The sequence below is a fragment of the Talpa europaea genome (assembly GCF_964194135.1).
Source record: "Talpa europaea genome assembly, chromosome: 4".
Classification (NCBI taxonomy): domain Eukaryota; kingdom Metazoa; phylum Chordata; class Mammalia; order Eulipotyphla; family Talpidae; genus Talpa; species Talpa europaea.
In genome coordinates this window covers 65,250,651-65,265,758 of record NC_140070.1, presented here as the reverse complement: position 1 = coordinate 65,265,758, position 15,108 = coordinate 65,250,651, and the positions used below count along the sequence as shown (strand labels likewise).

General features: G+C 31.9%; 1 protein-coding gene across 1 annotated transcript in view; it reads left to right on the top strand.

Annotated features, from left to right (window-relative positions):
* The window catches only part of SI (sucrase-isomaltase), a gene marked incomplete at both ends in the record, with an annotated part of 161,716 nt that overhangs the window by 69,287 nt on the left and 77,321 nt on the right, over positions 1-15,108 (top strand). Inside the window, 7 exons of the mRNA XM_084232623.1 lie at positions 2,001-2,156; positions 6,553-6,759; positions 8,857-9,011; positions 10,731-10,899; positions 13,978-14,074; positions 14,176-14,288; positions 14,378-14,503. Of these exons, the coding sequence (XP_084088749.1) occupies positions 2,001-2,156; positions 6,553-6,759; positions 8,857-9,011; positions 10,731-10,899; positions 13,978-14,074; positions 14,176-14,288; positions 14,378-14,503 (1,023 nt within the window). The remainder of the gene's footprint in view (positions 1-2,000; positions 2,157-6,552; positions 6,760-8,856; positions 9,012-10,730; positions 10,900-13,977; positions 14,075-14,175; positions 14,289-14,377; positions 14,504-15,108) is intronic.

The window sequence follows — 15,108 nt, the reverse complement described above, 5'->3', positions numbered from 1 at the left end:
TCAATCTATGATATAATAGAATTATATCCTTAAATAATTATAAATATTTCATAATTACATGTACTTTATAATTATATATTTTATTTTATTCTAGATATCATTTATATGTACATTTTTTACACATTCTCCTAATGCAATCTCTAACTTACCTGTAAAATAAAATTAATATTCTAAATGCTTTAACCTCTAATTTAAGATTCTTTAAGAGAATGATTACTCCTTTTCTTTAACCATTCTCTCTTTTTCATGATCTCCCTTTATCCTCAGGATATATCTTGTACTATTTTCCTTCAATTTTTTAAATTAAAATCTCCCCTTATAGTAAAAGCAACCTTTGTTTTATAATTTCATCCTGTTCTAACAGGTATAGTAGAGAAGGAAAAGAAGTGACAGAATCAGAATTGATTTCCATCCCTGCAATCTACAACTAAATATATAAATTAATTTAAATAATTAAATTACTAGCTTATGTTCCTCACTATAAAATAAAAATATATATTTACCATCATAATGTAGCTTTTGGTGATATATTTATGTTTTTAAAGTATTACATTATAGCAACTTAAAAGATAGAAATTATTTTTTATTTGTATTTAATTTTCCACACTTCATATAATACAAACTCTTTAGTAATATTAATATAGTATAGTGGATTCTAAATTATTGGAGATATGAAATAATTTCTCAGCATTTTTTGTCTATACATTAGCTCTTATCCAGAATTTTTCCATTTTAAAAATAAATATATATTGGTTAGTTTTATTAATTTAGCATATACATTATAGCTTATTCCTCAAACTATAAGAATTAATCAATATAAATTGACTAATACAGGCTTATTAAAAACTATATGACTTTAACTTATCAAAAGGCATAAAACAAAAGTCATGTTTCTTGTAATCTCAATTTATATCCATGTATATTTTTATGCTATGTAAATGTTTATAAAGACATAAACTCTGCTGTACCAATGCTGATATTTATATCACTAGTTTCCTTGACTAGTTGATATCAAGAAGTAAGCTATGCAAGTGAAACTATGGGCTAAATCTTGTTCATCTTATTCCCAAGCTATATAAATAATAACATAAATTTGTAATATCACAACAATAGAAATACTTGTGTATCAGATTATATATCTATATCTATCCTAAAATTTTGCATAATGTCATATTATCTTCTCTGTAATCTGCTCAAATAATGTATGAAATTGATAAACTTAGGGAAGGATAAAGGAAATAAATATCCCCTTATAACTCTGAGAGCCAGAATATCAATGGAAATGTTCAACTTTTTCATCCTGAGTAAATTAACATTTATTACAGTTTTAGATATCGCAGATATTATGTTAGATGCTTTAAATTTCATGTATTATTCATTCTGTGTAGCATCATATTGGTGGGGGTTATTTTTCCCATTTACAATGCAGGCAAATGAAGATAATATAGGAAAGACAATTTTCTCCAACATTCATCTCATGAACATTAAGTGGCTAAACTGAGAATTGAACTTATGTCTGAATTTAAATATAATGTTTTATATCTCTATTACACAGTTTCACATGGAATGGAGTTTCTAACCATATCAGTGGCACAAAATGTTAACTTGTTTCTATTTTTTCATTATTTATATATATATGTATAAATGATTTATTTTTTATCTATTTATGCATACAAGAAATGGTGTGTAGACCAGAAGTGTGGGGTGGAGGAGGAGGGAGGGTTCACCAGAGACAGTGCAAAGCAGAACAGGTGAATCTACTGAAATACACTGCTAACGGGAGCATCGGACTGGGGCTCTAACTCATGTGACAGTGGCTGGTGATAGCTTGATAGCTCTGAGACTTTAACCCCTGGTATATCAAGGAAGCTTTGTTCTTTATTGTATAAAACCTACTATTATTTAAATAATTGTAACTGTCGCTCTATTTTATATACATGAAAAAATTTTAAATTGACTAATGGTCAGAAATTCTTTAACGTTTTCATTTTTATCTTCAGAGTCTCATAATTTACAACCTCAAGCTCAATCTTGGAGGAAATTTTACTGTTCAATGGAGTCAAGTTTTCAGTGAAACAGAAAAGTTTAATTGTTATCCAGATGAAGACACTGCAACTAAAGAAAAGTGTGAAGAACGCGGTTGTTTATGGAAAATGGTAAAAAGAATTTATTTCTGACTCATGATATCACTTTCATATAAACAGTTCAAAATAAAGTTTACATAGTATAATTTTATTTTTCTTTTTTTCCCCATTTTTCTGCCTTTTAATTATTAGTCCACGTCCTTGGTTTATAAAAAGTTTTTTTTATTTTACATCACTTTTTCATTTTTGCACAATGTATGCATTTTCATCTTGATTATTGTCCCATACAATTCTCACCCCCCTTATTTTGACCCTAATCCCCCCACCCTATTGTTTGTCTCTGGTTTATAGTTGCTTGTTGATATTGATTTTTACTTTAATATAATTAGTCTTTTTCCTGGTCCCTTATTTAGGTTTTCTAAATTCCTGCTATGAGTGAGACCATCCGGTATTTTTATTTTTCTAAAGATTTATTCATTTATTCACACAAGAACTGGGGTACAGGCCAGAGGTGTGGGGTGGAGAGGATTCACCAGAGACAGAGTGGGGAGCAGAACAGGCAGATTGAATGAAAGACACTGCTGAGGGGAGCAGCGGGTGAGACAGGAGAGGTCTGCTGCACCATGTGGGATGCTCATGCTGCAGGGGATCAAACTCATGCTGCAGTGACTGCGGATAGCTTTACAGGTTGCATCTTAACCCCTTGTGCCCCCAGGGAGGCCCCCTGTTTTTCTTTTTCTTTCTGACTTATTTCACTGAGCATGATCCCTTTCAGCTCCATATAATTTTATATCTACAGTATGTATATATATTCTACAGTATATTATATATATTGTTGTATAGATATATCTATATAATATACATAAATATATAAGATATATTTATGTATATTATATAGATATATAATTCTACAGTACACACACATACATATTATGTTTATCTAAAGAAACATTAAGGATTATAAATTAGGGCCTTTGGTAGACATTTCATATTTGTCTTAGTTAATTCTGCAAAGACAGAACTTAGTATATGCCTCAATACATGTAAGCATAAGTTGCTTTACAGGCACTTTGGATGTCCTTTAACGTAATACTAGGCTGCATGTTACATTCTAAAAGTTGTTCACCGTGACTGACTAGTTTAATTAAGCAAAATGTGCCATTAGGGGGCAGCCTTTTTCATTTTATTAATAATATTTTATTAGTTTCATATTGGTTTGCACATTGCTTCTATTATAGATGTGCAGGAGTCCTCTCTTCAGTCCTTATTACCATAGCACACCCATCACCAAAGAACCTATAGTCCACCACCATAGATACTTGAGCGCCCTCTCTTTGTTCTCCCTTCCTTTCCTGTCTAGTAGACCCCATTCTACTATCAGTTTTCAGGGTTACTTTTAGTTTGATTTTATCTGACGCTTTGTTTTGTTTTTCATATACCATTGTGACACCATCTCATCTGGTATTTGTATTTTTCCTTCTGACTTAATTCACTTATAATGCCTTCCAGCTCTATTCACTTTGCCTTCAGTGGCAACACTTTATCTTTTTTGATCTCTGAGTACAATTTCTTTTATATATATATCTATATATATCTATATCTATATCTATATCTGTATCTATCTATATGTACATATACACACATATATTTCTACACTCTATTTAATTCTCCATATATACACACATACCCACATGTATATGTATACACATACTTACATATATGTATATTTTGATGTGCATTGCTCTGATAAGTGTTGATGGATTTTTTTTTTTCATGTATCTCTTGGCCATTTTATCTGTATTTTAGCGAAGTGTCTAGTTCTTCTGGAAAATTGTAATTGGGTTATTTGTTTTCTTTATGTTGAGGAGTATAAGTTATTTATAAATCTTTGATATCATCCCATTGTTGAATGTATGGTGGACACATTTTTTTCTAACTCAGTGGGGTGTCTTTTTGATTTGGTTGCAGTTTCTTTCTTTGTGTAGATGTTTTTTAGTCTTATGTAGTCCTCTTTGTTTGTGTTCTCCTTGCTGCTGGATATTAATCCACTAATATATATTTTTAAAGATTTAGTTATGCATACAAGACTGGGGTACAGACCAGAGGTGCAGGGGGTAAGAGGCAGGGAACAGAACAGATGGATTGACTGAAATATACTGCTGAGGGAAGCAAGGGCAAGACAGAAGATGTCTGCTGCACCATGTGGGTTTGCTTCCTGGCCAGTGATCGAACTTGTGCTGTAGTGGCTGTGGATAGCTTCATAATGCTAAGACTTAACCCCTTGTGCCACCAGGGAGACCCTGGAAATATGTTTTTAAAGTATATGTTGTGAAGTGTTTTGCCAAGGTTTCTTTTATACATTGCCTCAAGTTATTGAAACTTCCAAAATCAATCAATGGCTTTTGTTTGTTCTACTAAGATGCAATAATCTGTGACCAGTTATTAGTCATTCTTTCAACAGAATGATGAGGGTATGGATGACAGATTTGTTTTAGCAGTACCATACTGGGCTTTGTCTGAAAAATAATTTACGTTATATAAACATAAAATGGCATATATATATACTGTACCACTGAGGAAAATCAAGATTCAAGCCAACAGCTCAGATATGTCTACATTTCTATGGGAAATAAATGGAATCATTAAATCCAGAGACGTTGTCCCCATTTCTTTACATTGCTTGTTTTAGCAACATAATCTTTATCATTAGGAAAGCTTACAGAGGAAATGAACAAACTAAATGAGAAAGAGAAAATGTTCTGAAATAAGAGCTAAATACCAAAGTGTTTTTTATATTTTCAATAACTTTTCCTTAAGTTGCCTCTTTTCATTAAAATTGATATGCATCCTTCATTGTACTCTCTTCCATTATAAAAACTAATCTAAAGGATGGGTAGTAAATTACAAGTAAATTTTAATATTTAATATGAAAGCTTACTTTTCCCAGAAATACTAGTATTTTAACATCTCATAGAGTCTTAGGTCAAGAAAATGAGAATTACAAGATGCCATCCTTCAGAAATCCATTAAAATAGTGATGTAGGGTATGCATATATTTCCTTTTGCCATTATATATGATTTTATGTATAGAAGGTAGAAAGGAAAAGGACACCCTAATTCAATCAACTTACATCTTATTCTTTTAAAGAGAGTCACTCTACAACTTCCTCAAAAGAAAATAAGAGACTAGGAAATGTAAATGAACACATTGCTCTTCAGGAGCAAAAATATAATTATTTAGTAACATAATAACATTTTAAAGTATGGATTCTGATAAGGTAACTAGCCCTGAATGCCAGAGTGTATCATTGTTTTCTCAGATTCAAAGTTCTTCCCCTGTATAAACTAGTCAGTTCTGATCATTTGTAGCCAGTCTTATTTTAAATCTTGGGCAGCATATAATTGAATAGGATAAGAACTAATCATGTGGGCCTCCTGGTTGGCGCAGGTGGTTGAGTGCAGTGCTGTGAAACTGTCCACAGCCTCTGCAGTGTGGGTTGGATCCCTGCCAACAGCGGAGATGCTCACATGGTGAGACAGACCTCTCCTGTCTCACCTGCTGCTCTCCTCAACAGTGTATTTTGTCAGTCTGTTCTGTTCCCGCTCTGTATCTGGTTAATCCTCTCACCCCACTGCACATCTGGCCTATACCCCAGTTCTTGTATAAATAACTAAATCTTTTTTTAAAAAAAGAACTAGTCATGAAATACCAGCATGATATAATTTCATTGTAAATAAAAGAACAGAAATTTAAGCACTGTCCTTTCGAAAAGTGATGTAAAATCAATTTATACTCAAAAGACAATAGGCAATATGAAGAATAAGACCAACCATGAGATCAAAATTTATGAGTAATACAGTTAATATTTACAAAGACAACAAAGTCATTCTATTTTTAAGTTAGATCAAAGGGATCATGCCAAGCAAAATAAAATCAGAAGAAAGATAAATACTGCTGATGTCACTTATATGCAGAATATAGGAAAACTAGAGTCAAACAATGAATGACAAATGTTAAAACCAAATTTTAAAACCTGACCATAGATCTGTGGCTTTCAGATGTGGGTTAGGAGAGCACAATGGGCTATGGTGAGGAACTATGGATGTTTCAGTGATAGAAGTGCCACAGTGACTACATGTGAGGGGGGAAATCCTGAACTGTCAATACACTAACAAGGCTGTAAAACAATAGTAATTCAATATTTTCTGAAAGTTATGACATTTGATACTTCTTCTTTACTGCTCTATATTTAGTATCAGTGTATGAATATACTGTTTCATTTGTTAGTACCTGATATCTCAGATTGCACTATAGATATTTTGTGTTATGATAATTTAATTTTCATATTATACCATAAAACTTTGTAAATCATGCAAGGTGTGATTAAAGGTACCTTAATATTTTAAAAAAAGGTTAAATATTAAAATTCTTATAATTTCTGACAATGAGTATATATTGTGTTTTTAGACTACTCCTTACTCTGGTGTACCAGCATGTTACTTTCCTTCAAAAGTCAACTCTTATTTAGTCAGTTCAAGCCATTATACATCAATGGGTATAACAGCTGAGCTTCAATTGAATACTAGAAGTGCTCGAATAAAGCTACCTTCTGAACCCATTTCAACTCTTCGTGTGGAAGTGAAATATCACAAAAATGATATGCTGCAGTTTAAGGTATGTTTAATATAAACCATTTTAATGTGTGATTCATCATTTTTCAAGATATTTTTAATAAATTAGGTGCTGAAATTTTAGTGTAATATTGTGCTGTTAATGGGTTTGATGGCATTGTGCTTCTCTTTTTTTTCTGTACAACCCATAGCTAAGTGCCCATTTTAGATAATTTTATAAATAATTAAACATATGGTAGTTATATAGAATTGGGCATTATTAGAAGTCTCACTAAAGTAATCAAACAGAAAAAAAAACAGATTGTTGACTATTTCCATTATTTTTTATAATTGATCTAATGTTTCCTGGCCAATGAAATAAGATTTACAAAATAAATAATAGAGTCTTTTTTGACACTAATTTATTTTTTCTTTACTGAAGAACTCTAAGAGAACATATAAAATAAGCTATTAGAAATTACTTACCTTTAGGAGCTAAAGTAACGGTAAATTCCATTAACAAATGCATATGAAAAAACAAACACAATCTTAATGTAAAAATTTATATGTACAAATCTAGTGTCTTAAAAAACTATCAAATAGTGTTGATAGATATTAAATAAGTGGTAAAAAAGCCCTAAGTGTTTTTTTAATGAAATTCATTTTATTTTCTTTCTCACTAATTTCTTGAGCCATAATAACATATAGTAAAAATGTTCATATCATAAATATATAGCTGGATGAACTTTTCACATACATTCATTTATTTAACTATCTCTTATTAAGTTATAGCATATCTCCCACATTCTTTTCACTGTTTTGTTTTCAATTGGTGCTTTTAAAGTAACTTGCTAGAATCTCATGGACTATTTTTGTTTAGAAAATAAAATTACCAATAAATTCATATGGAGAAATAAGCATATGACAATAGCATTGATTAAACTTTAAAAAAAAATGTGATAAAAAAAATACAGATAGAATTGCAGCTAGAATTACCTGGAAGTAATTCTATTGAAAGAGTGTAGCACAGTGGCATCATGGATTATAGCCAAAGAATCATAATCTAGAATAAAGTCACTCTACATGTTATTTTTCTATGTGGCTAACTAAACACACAAAGCACTATAAAAACACTATAAAATTTAGAAAGCAAAAAACTGCATAAATCAAGAAATGCATTAAAAATAATCCCTACGTAGCTAAATAGGCATTCAAAGAAAAATAAATGGAAACATTAGGGTATCCAAATAGTATCTCAATTAAAAATACATTTTAAAATAGGAAACCTAAATGTTGAATAATCATATAGAAATATGTTCATCTTCATCAGCAAAGAATTACATGATGATTTTCAAAATAAATGCTCTTAATTTAACATGAATTGATATTAATGTTCATACTTTAGAGAATATTAATTTGCACACTAATTCTGGATGGTGGTTTAGCAATAAATATCAAGGACTTGATCAAAGTTAGTATAAGGTAAACTAAAACTCTAACTTCAAGAAATGTACCGAGGAAAAGCATGAATAAGCGTAAGTTAGCATTATTCATTAAAGGATCACATGATAAAAAACTATTGGCCAACTACTATGTTTAACCATATGAGATGCTAAACAGCGTTTTTAAATCAACAAGAAAAAATATCTAGCTCTAAATGTTTTGTCTTTGAATATTTCTTACTGTATGGAAAAACCAATTATAAAACATTTTAAAAAATAAAATGCAAGGGCCTCCCCGGTGGCGCAGCGGTTGAACGCTGGGTTGCGAAGCTGCCCGCTGCCTTTGCGGCGCCAGTTCGATCCCTGGCTGCTCCCCGGCCACCGGAGGAGGGTCCCACATGGCGCGCAGACCTCTCCTGCCGCCCGCTGCTCCCCTCAGCAGTGTACTTCGGTCCTTCTGCCTGCTCTGCTCCCCGCTCTGGCTCTGGTGAATTCTCTCACCCTCCCGTGCTTCTGACTGTACCCAGTGCTTGTATAAATAAATAAAATAAATCTTTAAAAAAAAAATAAAATAAAATAAAATGCAATATGGAACGCACAAATTAGCAATTATATTAACAAGAGCTCAAATATTATTTGAACCATTATTTTAATTATTTGAAGTTATGTCTAATGATATCAATAAGAACAAATCTATTTTTAATATGTCTCTACAATAGATTTATGATCCTCACAAAAAGAGATATGAAGTTCCAGTACCATTAGACATTCCAACTACACCAACTAGTACTCATGAGAATAGACTTTATGATGCTGAAATCAAGGAAAATCCTTTTGGCATTCAGATTCGACGAAGAAGCACAGGGAGAGTTATGTAAGTGATTGAATTATTTGATATAAAGGAAAATTTAATTTTAGTTTGTGATGGAAAAATAAGATGATTACTTTCACATCATCCAGTATGCTATATTGTGCTATATACACTATGCTATATCATCACTCTAAAAATAGTATCATGTAAAAAAAAATAGTATCACTTGTATTAAATTACTTGGTATATTTTAACATTTTATAAATTAAACAAGCTATGGTATTATCATTAATGGTTAGACTTAACTTTCTTTTATACTTTGAATGTAATTAGATTATCAAATTTTAGACTCATTCATATAATCAGTTGAGAATCCAAACACTCTTTTAAAATGCATGGAGAGTGTTGGCATAAATAAATAATTGTAAATTGAAGGTAAATATTTTATTAATGGTGTTGAAAATGGAGTTCATTGGTTCTGATAGCTGACAGAGTTAATACTTGTCTGTGCTTGCTATTGTAAAAGACATTACAATACTTAAATCTAGATATATTATCAAGTTATAAAGAAAACTAGTAAAATTATCTTTATTTTAGTAAATTTTTATATAATTTGTTTTTTATGCTATCTGTCCTTCAGAAGACATATTTTCAGGCTGGTCAGGAGTGATGTAAATAACAATAAAAGTGGGTTTGTATTCTTTTAGAAGTATTGTTGCTACAATATATTTTGTTCCAAAGTATGAGAAGGTAAATTAATTTTTAAGAATTACTGGTGCAGGGGCCTCCCAGGTGGAACAGCTCTTGAGCACTGGGCTGTGAAGCTACCCGTAGCCTCTGCAGCGCCTGTTCCATCCCCGGCCGCAGGGCAAGGGTCCCACATGGTGCGCAGACCTCTCCTGCCGTGCCCGCCGCTCCCCTCAGCAGTGTACTTCATCTGTCTGCCTGTTCTGCTCCCCACTCTGGCTCTGGTGAATTCTCTCACCCTCCTGTGCTTCTGACTGTACCCAGTGCTTATATAAATAAATAAATAAATCTTAAAAAAAAAAAGAATTACTGGTGCAAAGGCATTATTTATCATTGTTTGGGAAGCATTATCTCTGGTTAAGTAGTTTTCCAAAATTATTAGTATAAAAATTTCCAATGTCCCATATTCTTGTAAATAATATTTTAATTTCTTCTCCTTTGTTATGTTCTTACACATGACTAGAAAAAATACAATCTCTGGAAAATGCTTTTTCTGGATTCTTCATGAATACTTTTTTATCATCAATACAGAATAAAAGAAGAAAACATGGGAGTAATAATTTTAGAAGAGTTTGCAATTATAATATTAAATATGCATTTTAATTTATTTTAATACTGATGTATTTTATTCTATACATAGAAAAAATTCACTGTGACTAAACTCAGGGGAAAGGAAACCAGAGGAATTTCCATTTCTAGAACATACTTTGCTCTTAGGTCAAATATTATATAAAACACCATATTAATTTTATTATAAAGCAATGGATATCTAAATATTAACATGTAATTATGCTAATTATATTATAATTGCACATTTAATAGGGAGAAAATTGGAAGCTTATTTTACATATTCCTTAATGTAGACAAAAGAAAAATGTCATAATAATTATATATTTCTATTTGGTATTTGGGTACAGTAAGGTCCATGAAGAAAAAAATACTGATTTTTTATATACCCAAGCAAGAATTACCACTATTATTGTGATACTACTTTGAATATGTTTAATGAATACAATTGTTTTCTTTTATTTTCAGTTGGGATTCATGCTTACCTGGATTTACTTTTAATGACCAGTTCATTCAAATATCTACTCGTCTGCCATCAAGCTATTTATATGGTTTTGGGGAAGTGGAACACACAGCATTTAAGAGAAATATGAACTGGCATACTTGGGGAATGTTCACAAGAGATCAACCCCCTGGTGTAGGTACAATATTTGACTAATGGATGAGGAAACTAATACCATGATTAAGATTCAAGCTACTCTTTGTAGGCATGTTTTTCAATACTAAAGTGATAAGAAAGAGACTAGTGACTTTCTCAACAAAGAAAAAAAATAGAAAGAAAAAATCATGTTAAATTACAAGTGAAAATGAAGGAGTGAATGGATAACATCATTTACAGTGAAAAGTGTGGTTGTGACCTAACTTTTTAGCCTTCTCAACTGCATAGAAAGAATATTTAGATAAAGTATCCTCTGCCAAATCCATGCGTACTGGCTACTTCTAGAAAATAACTGACAGAAATTTGCATTGAAATGTTTTTCTATTTTTTAATTCTTTTTAATCCACAGCTATAGTTATACTTTTTATGAGGTAATACCACAAGTTACATCTTTATAAAATGTTTGCATGTGCTCATATTACTTTTCCCAGTGTTTTATTAATTGACATATTCCATGAAATTATATTAAATATAATTATTCCAAACATAACACAAAAATACATTTTGATGAAAACATTAGCTCATTTCCATTTTTCACAATAGAATTATACTTAAAGGATATATTCAATATGGGACTACAAACGTGTATACTATTGCAACCATTATTTTTAACTTTATTTTTTTTTAATAGAGGCATGCTTTATTTATTTGTTTGCTGGTTTGTTTGTTTTGTTTATACATGCACTGGGTACAGTCAGAAGCACGGGAGGGTGAGAGAATTCACCAGAGCCAGAGCGGGGAGCAGAGCAGGCAGAAGGACCGAAGTACACTGCTGAGGGGAGCAGCGGGCGGCAGGAGAGGTCTGCGCGCCATGTGGGACCCTCCTCCGGTGGCCGGGGAGCAGCCGGGGATCGAACCGGCGCCGCAGAGGCCGTGCGCAGTTTCACAACCCAGCGCTCAACCGCTGCGCCACCGGGGAGGCCCGCAACCATTATTTTTAAATTGAGGTAATATTGGTTGACAACACTGCATATGTTCTAGGAATGTAGGTTCACAGTTCTTCAGATTTATATCACTACACCATAATCATCACAAAGGTACCCATAGTTCTCCACCATTGTCCATAATCACCCCTCCTTTGCTTTCTACTTTCTATTTTTTTATAATAAATTTTATTTTTATATTCCCCATACAATTGCAACCCCCCCATTCTGACCTGACCCCAATCCCTCCCCTCCCGCCCCCCACCCCCCAAAAAGTGTCTCTGGTTCATAGTTTTTTGTTGATTTTGATTTTCACTTTCTTATAGTTATTCATTTTCCTAGTCCCTTATTTAAGTTTTCTAGATTCCTGCTATGAGTGAGGCCATCCGGTATTTTTCTTTTTCTTTTTGGCTTATTTCACTGAGCATGATCCCTTCCAGTGCCATCCATGTTGCTGCAAATTGCATGTGTTTATCTTTTTTGAATGCTGAGTAATATTCCATGGTATATATATACCACATCTTCTTGATCCAGTCATCTATTTTTGGGCATTTGGGCTGTTTCCAAAGCTTAGCTAATTGTAAATAGTGCTGCTATAAACATAGGTGTGCAGGTGCTCTTTGGAATTGATGTTTCTGTGTCCTTTGGGTAAATACCTAGGAGTGGAATTGCTGGATCATATGGAAGCTCTATGTTTAGCAGGTCAAGAAATCTCCACACAGCTCTCCATAGTGGTTGGACCAGTTTGCACTCCCACCAACAGTGCAGGAGAGTTCCTTTTTCTCCACAACCTTGCCAACATTTGTTGTTGCTAGTTTTTTTTAATATGTGCCATTATCACTGGTGTAAGATGGTATCTCATGGTAGTTTTGATTTGCATTTCCCTGATGACAAGTGATGTTGAACATTTTTTCATATGCCTGTTGGCCATTTGCATTTCGTCTTCAGAGAAGTTTCTTTTTTAGCTCTTCTGCCCATTTTTTGACTGGGTTATTTTCTTTGTTGTTGTTGAGTCTCATCAGCTCTTTGCAGATTTTTGTGATCAGTCCGTTATCATTAGTGTTGGGTCAACTAATCTTTGCTTTCTACTTTCCTTCTCCCTCTCTGGTACCCTCAACTTTAGTCTGATATCTAGGGTTCATTTCCAGTTTGTTTTGTTTGGTCCTTTATTTTGATTCTCCTGTATTACATTGAATGAAACCATCCAGTATTTATCTTTCTCTGTCTGTCTTCTTTCATTTAGCATGATCCCAGTTCCATCCATGTTGTCACATAACAATAGTTCCTATTATAGTACTATAGCTGAATAGTACCCTTTGTGTGTATATATATATATATATATATATATATATATATATATAAAACATTTGTTAGGTATTCAAAAAAATTTTACTTGTGTCACAAAAGTTAAGTGCAGTTTTTGAGGACTGATTTTCATTTATAATCACTTAAAATAATGTTTTCCCAAAACTTCTGTAAAAACTTTCAACATTAACATTTGAATTGTTGAGTAAATATAAATTTCTCAATATGTGACATTTCAATTACTGGGCTTAATTTGATTAGAAATCATGACTTCTTAGGATTTGGGCTTTGGCAAATGGCTTCATGAACATAAATTTAGGTTTTCTCTTTTAAAAAATAAACAGATCTAGCTGAAAATGAAATGAAATATTTTACACATATAAACTATTAAACCCTTAAGAAATTACCGTTTAACATATAAATTACATGAATTTAAGATATATTACACACTTAACAATTTTGGATTTCATTATTTCTAGGGATTTTATTTAAAAAAGTACAAATTTATAAATAAATACTAATATAAAGAAATACAACTACTCTAATAACAATATATGAGTTTTGTTTTTTTTTTTGGCAACAGTTAATGTGGAGGTATTTGTGTATTACACACTGGTATATTCTTCTGCATATCCTAGAGGAGTAACAATTCAAACAAATGAAATTTATTTCTAAGAGAAACGTGTTTAAATTCAAGTGTATTTCATGTGTGCAAAGGAGGAACATTTATATTCCCAGGTTCAAGTCTATGAATTTAAATATCACATTGATAATTTGAGGTGTCATTTTTATTCAAATATATATTCTTTATTATTTTTTTTAATTTTAGTATAAATTTAATTCCTACGGATTTCATCCCTATTACATGTCTTTGGAAGATGACAGCCATGCTCACGGAGTTTTCTTACTAAACAGCAATGCAATGGGTAAAACAATCATTTGTGCAATTTCTCATATTTTTTGGCACTTTTTTGTAAATTATTATTTTGTGCAGAAATAAACATGTATTTATATTTTGAATTCCCAGATGTTACATTTCAGCCAACTCCCGCTCTAACTTACCGAACAATTGGAGGAATCTTGGACTTTTATATGTTTTTGGGCCCAACTCCAGAAGTTGTAACAAAACAATATCATGAAGTATGATTCCACATTTCAAAAAAATAAGAAAAATATTTTTATAATATAATGATTTTACTGTACAAATTACAATTATTTTATTTCTAAAGGTAATTGGCCGACCAGTAATGCCACCATATTGGGCTTTGGGATTCCAATTATGCCGTTATGGGTACAGAAATACTTCAGAGATTCAGCAACTATATGATGAAATGGTGGCTGCTCAGATCCCTTATGTATGTATATCAATTTTTAAGACAATGTTAAATATGGCACCTATAGGGCAAATTTTAATAGTTAACCATACATGCATTAAAATTAAGTATTTGGTAATAATCAATGCTTAGATTTTTAAATAGGAACTAATAACATGTATATAAGACTTTTACCTAGTGTCTTTCTAGCTAGATGAAGGAAAAGGACTATCATTTATTTTCTTTTTTTCTCTTCCGTTCCATGAGCCTGAGTTTTACTAAACAAGTCACTATACATACATACACACACACACACACACACACACATATACACACACTTCTCTCTCAGAAAATTTGGATTGTATAGGCATTCAGACCCATCTCATTACATTATACTAAGAGCAAACAGAAATCTATTTCCCATGACAAATTATAGAAAAAAGGACTTAAAGTAAACACATAAATTTTTGTCCTGGAATAATGTTAATGTTAGAATGCACACTTACAGGGTTTGCAGAATACTCTGTCCTCAATGAATGAAACATTAAATATTCCTGAGCATTCAGAAAAAAAAATTATTTTCTTGAAATTTTATTTTTTAACAAAGTTAAGGAGTCTCGGGGATACTTCTGGTCATTAGCACTGAT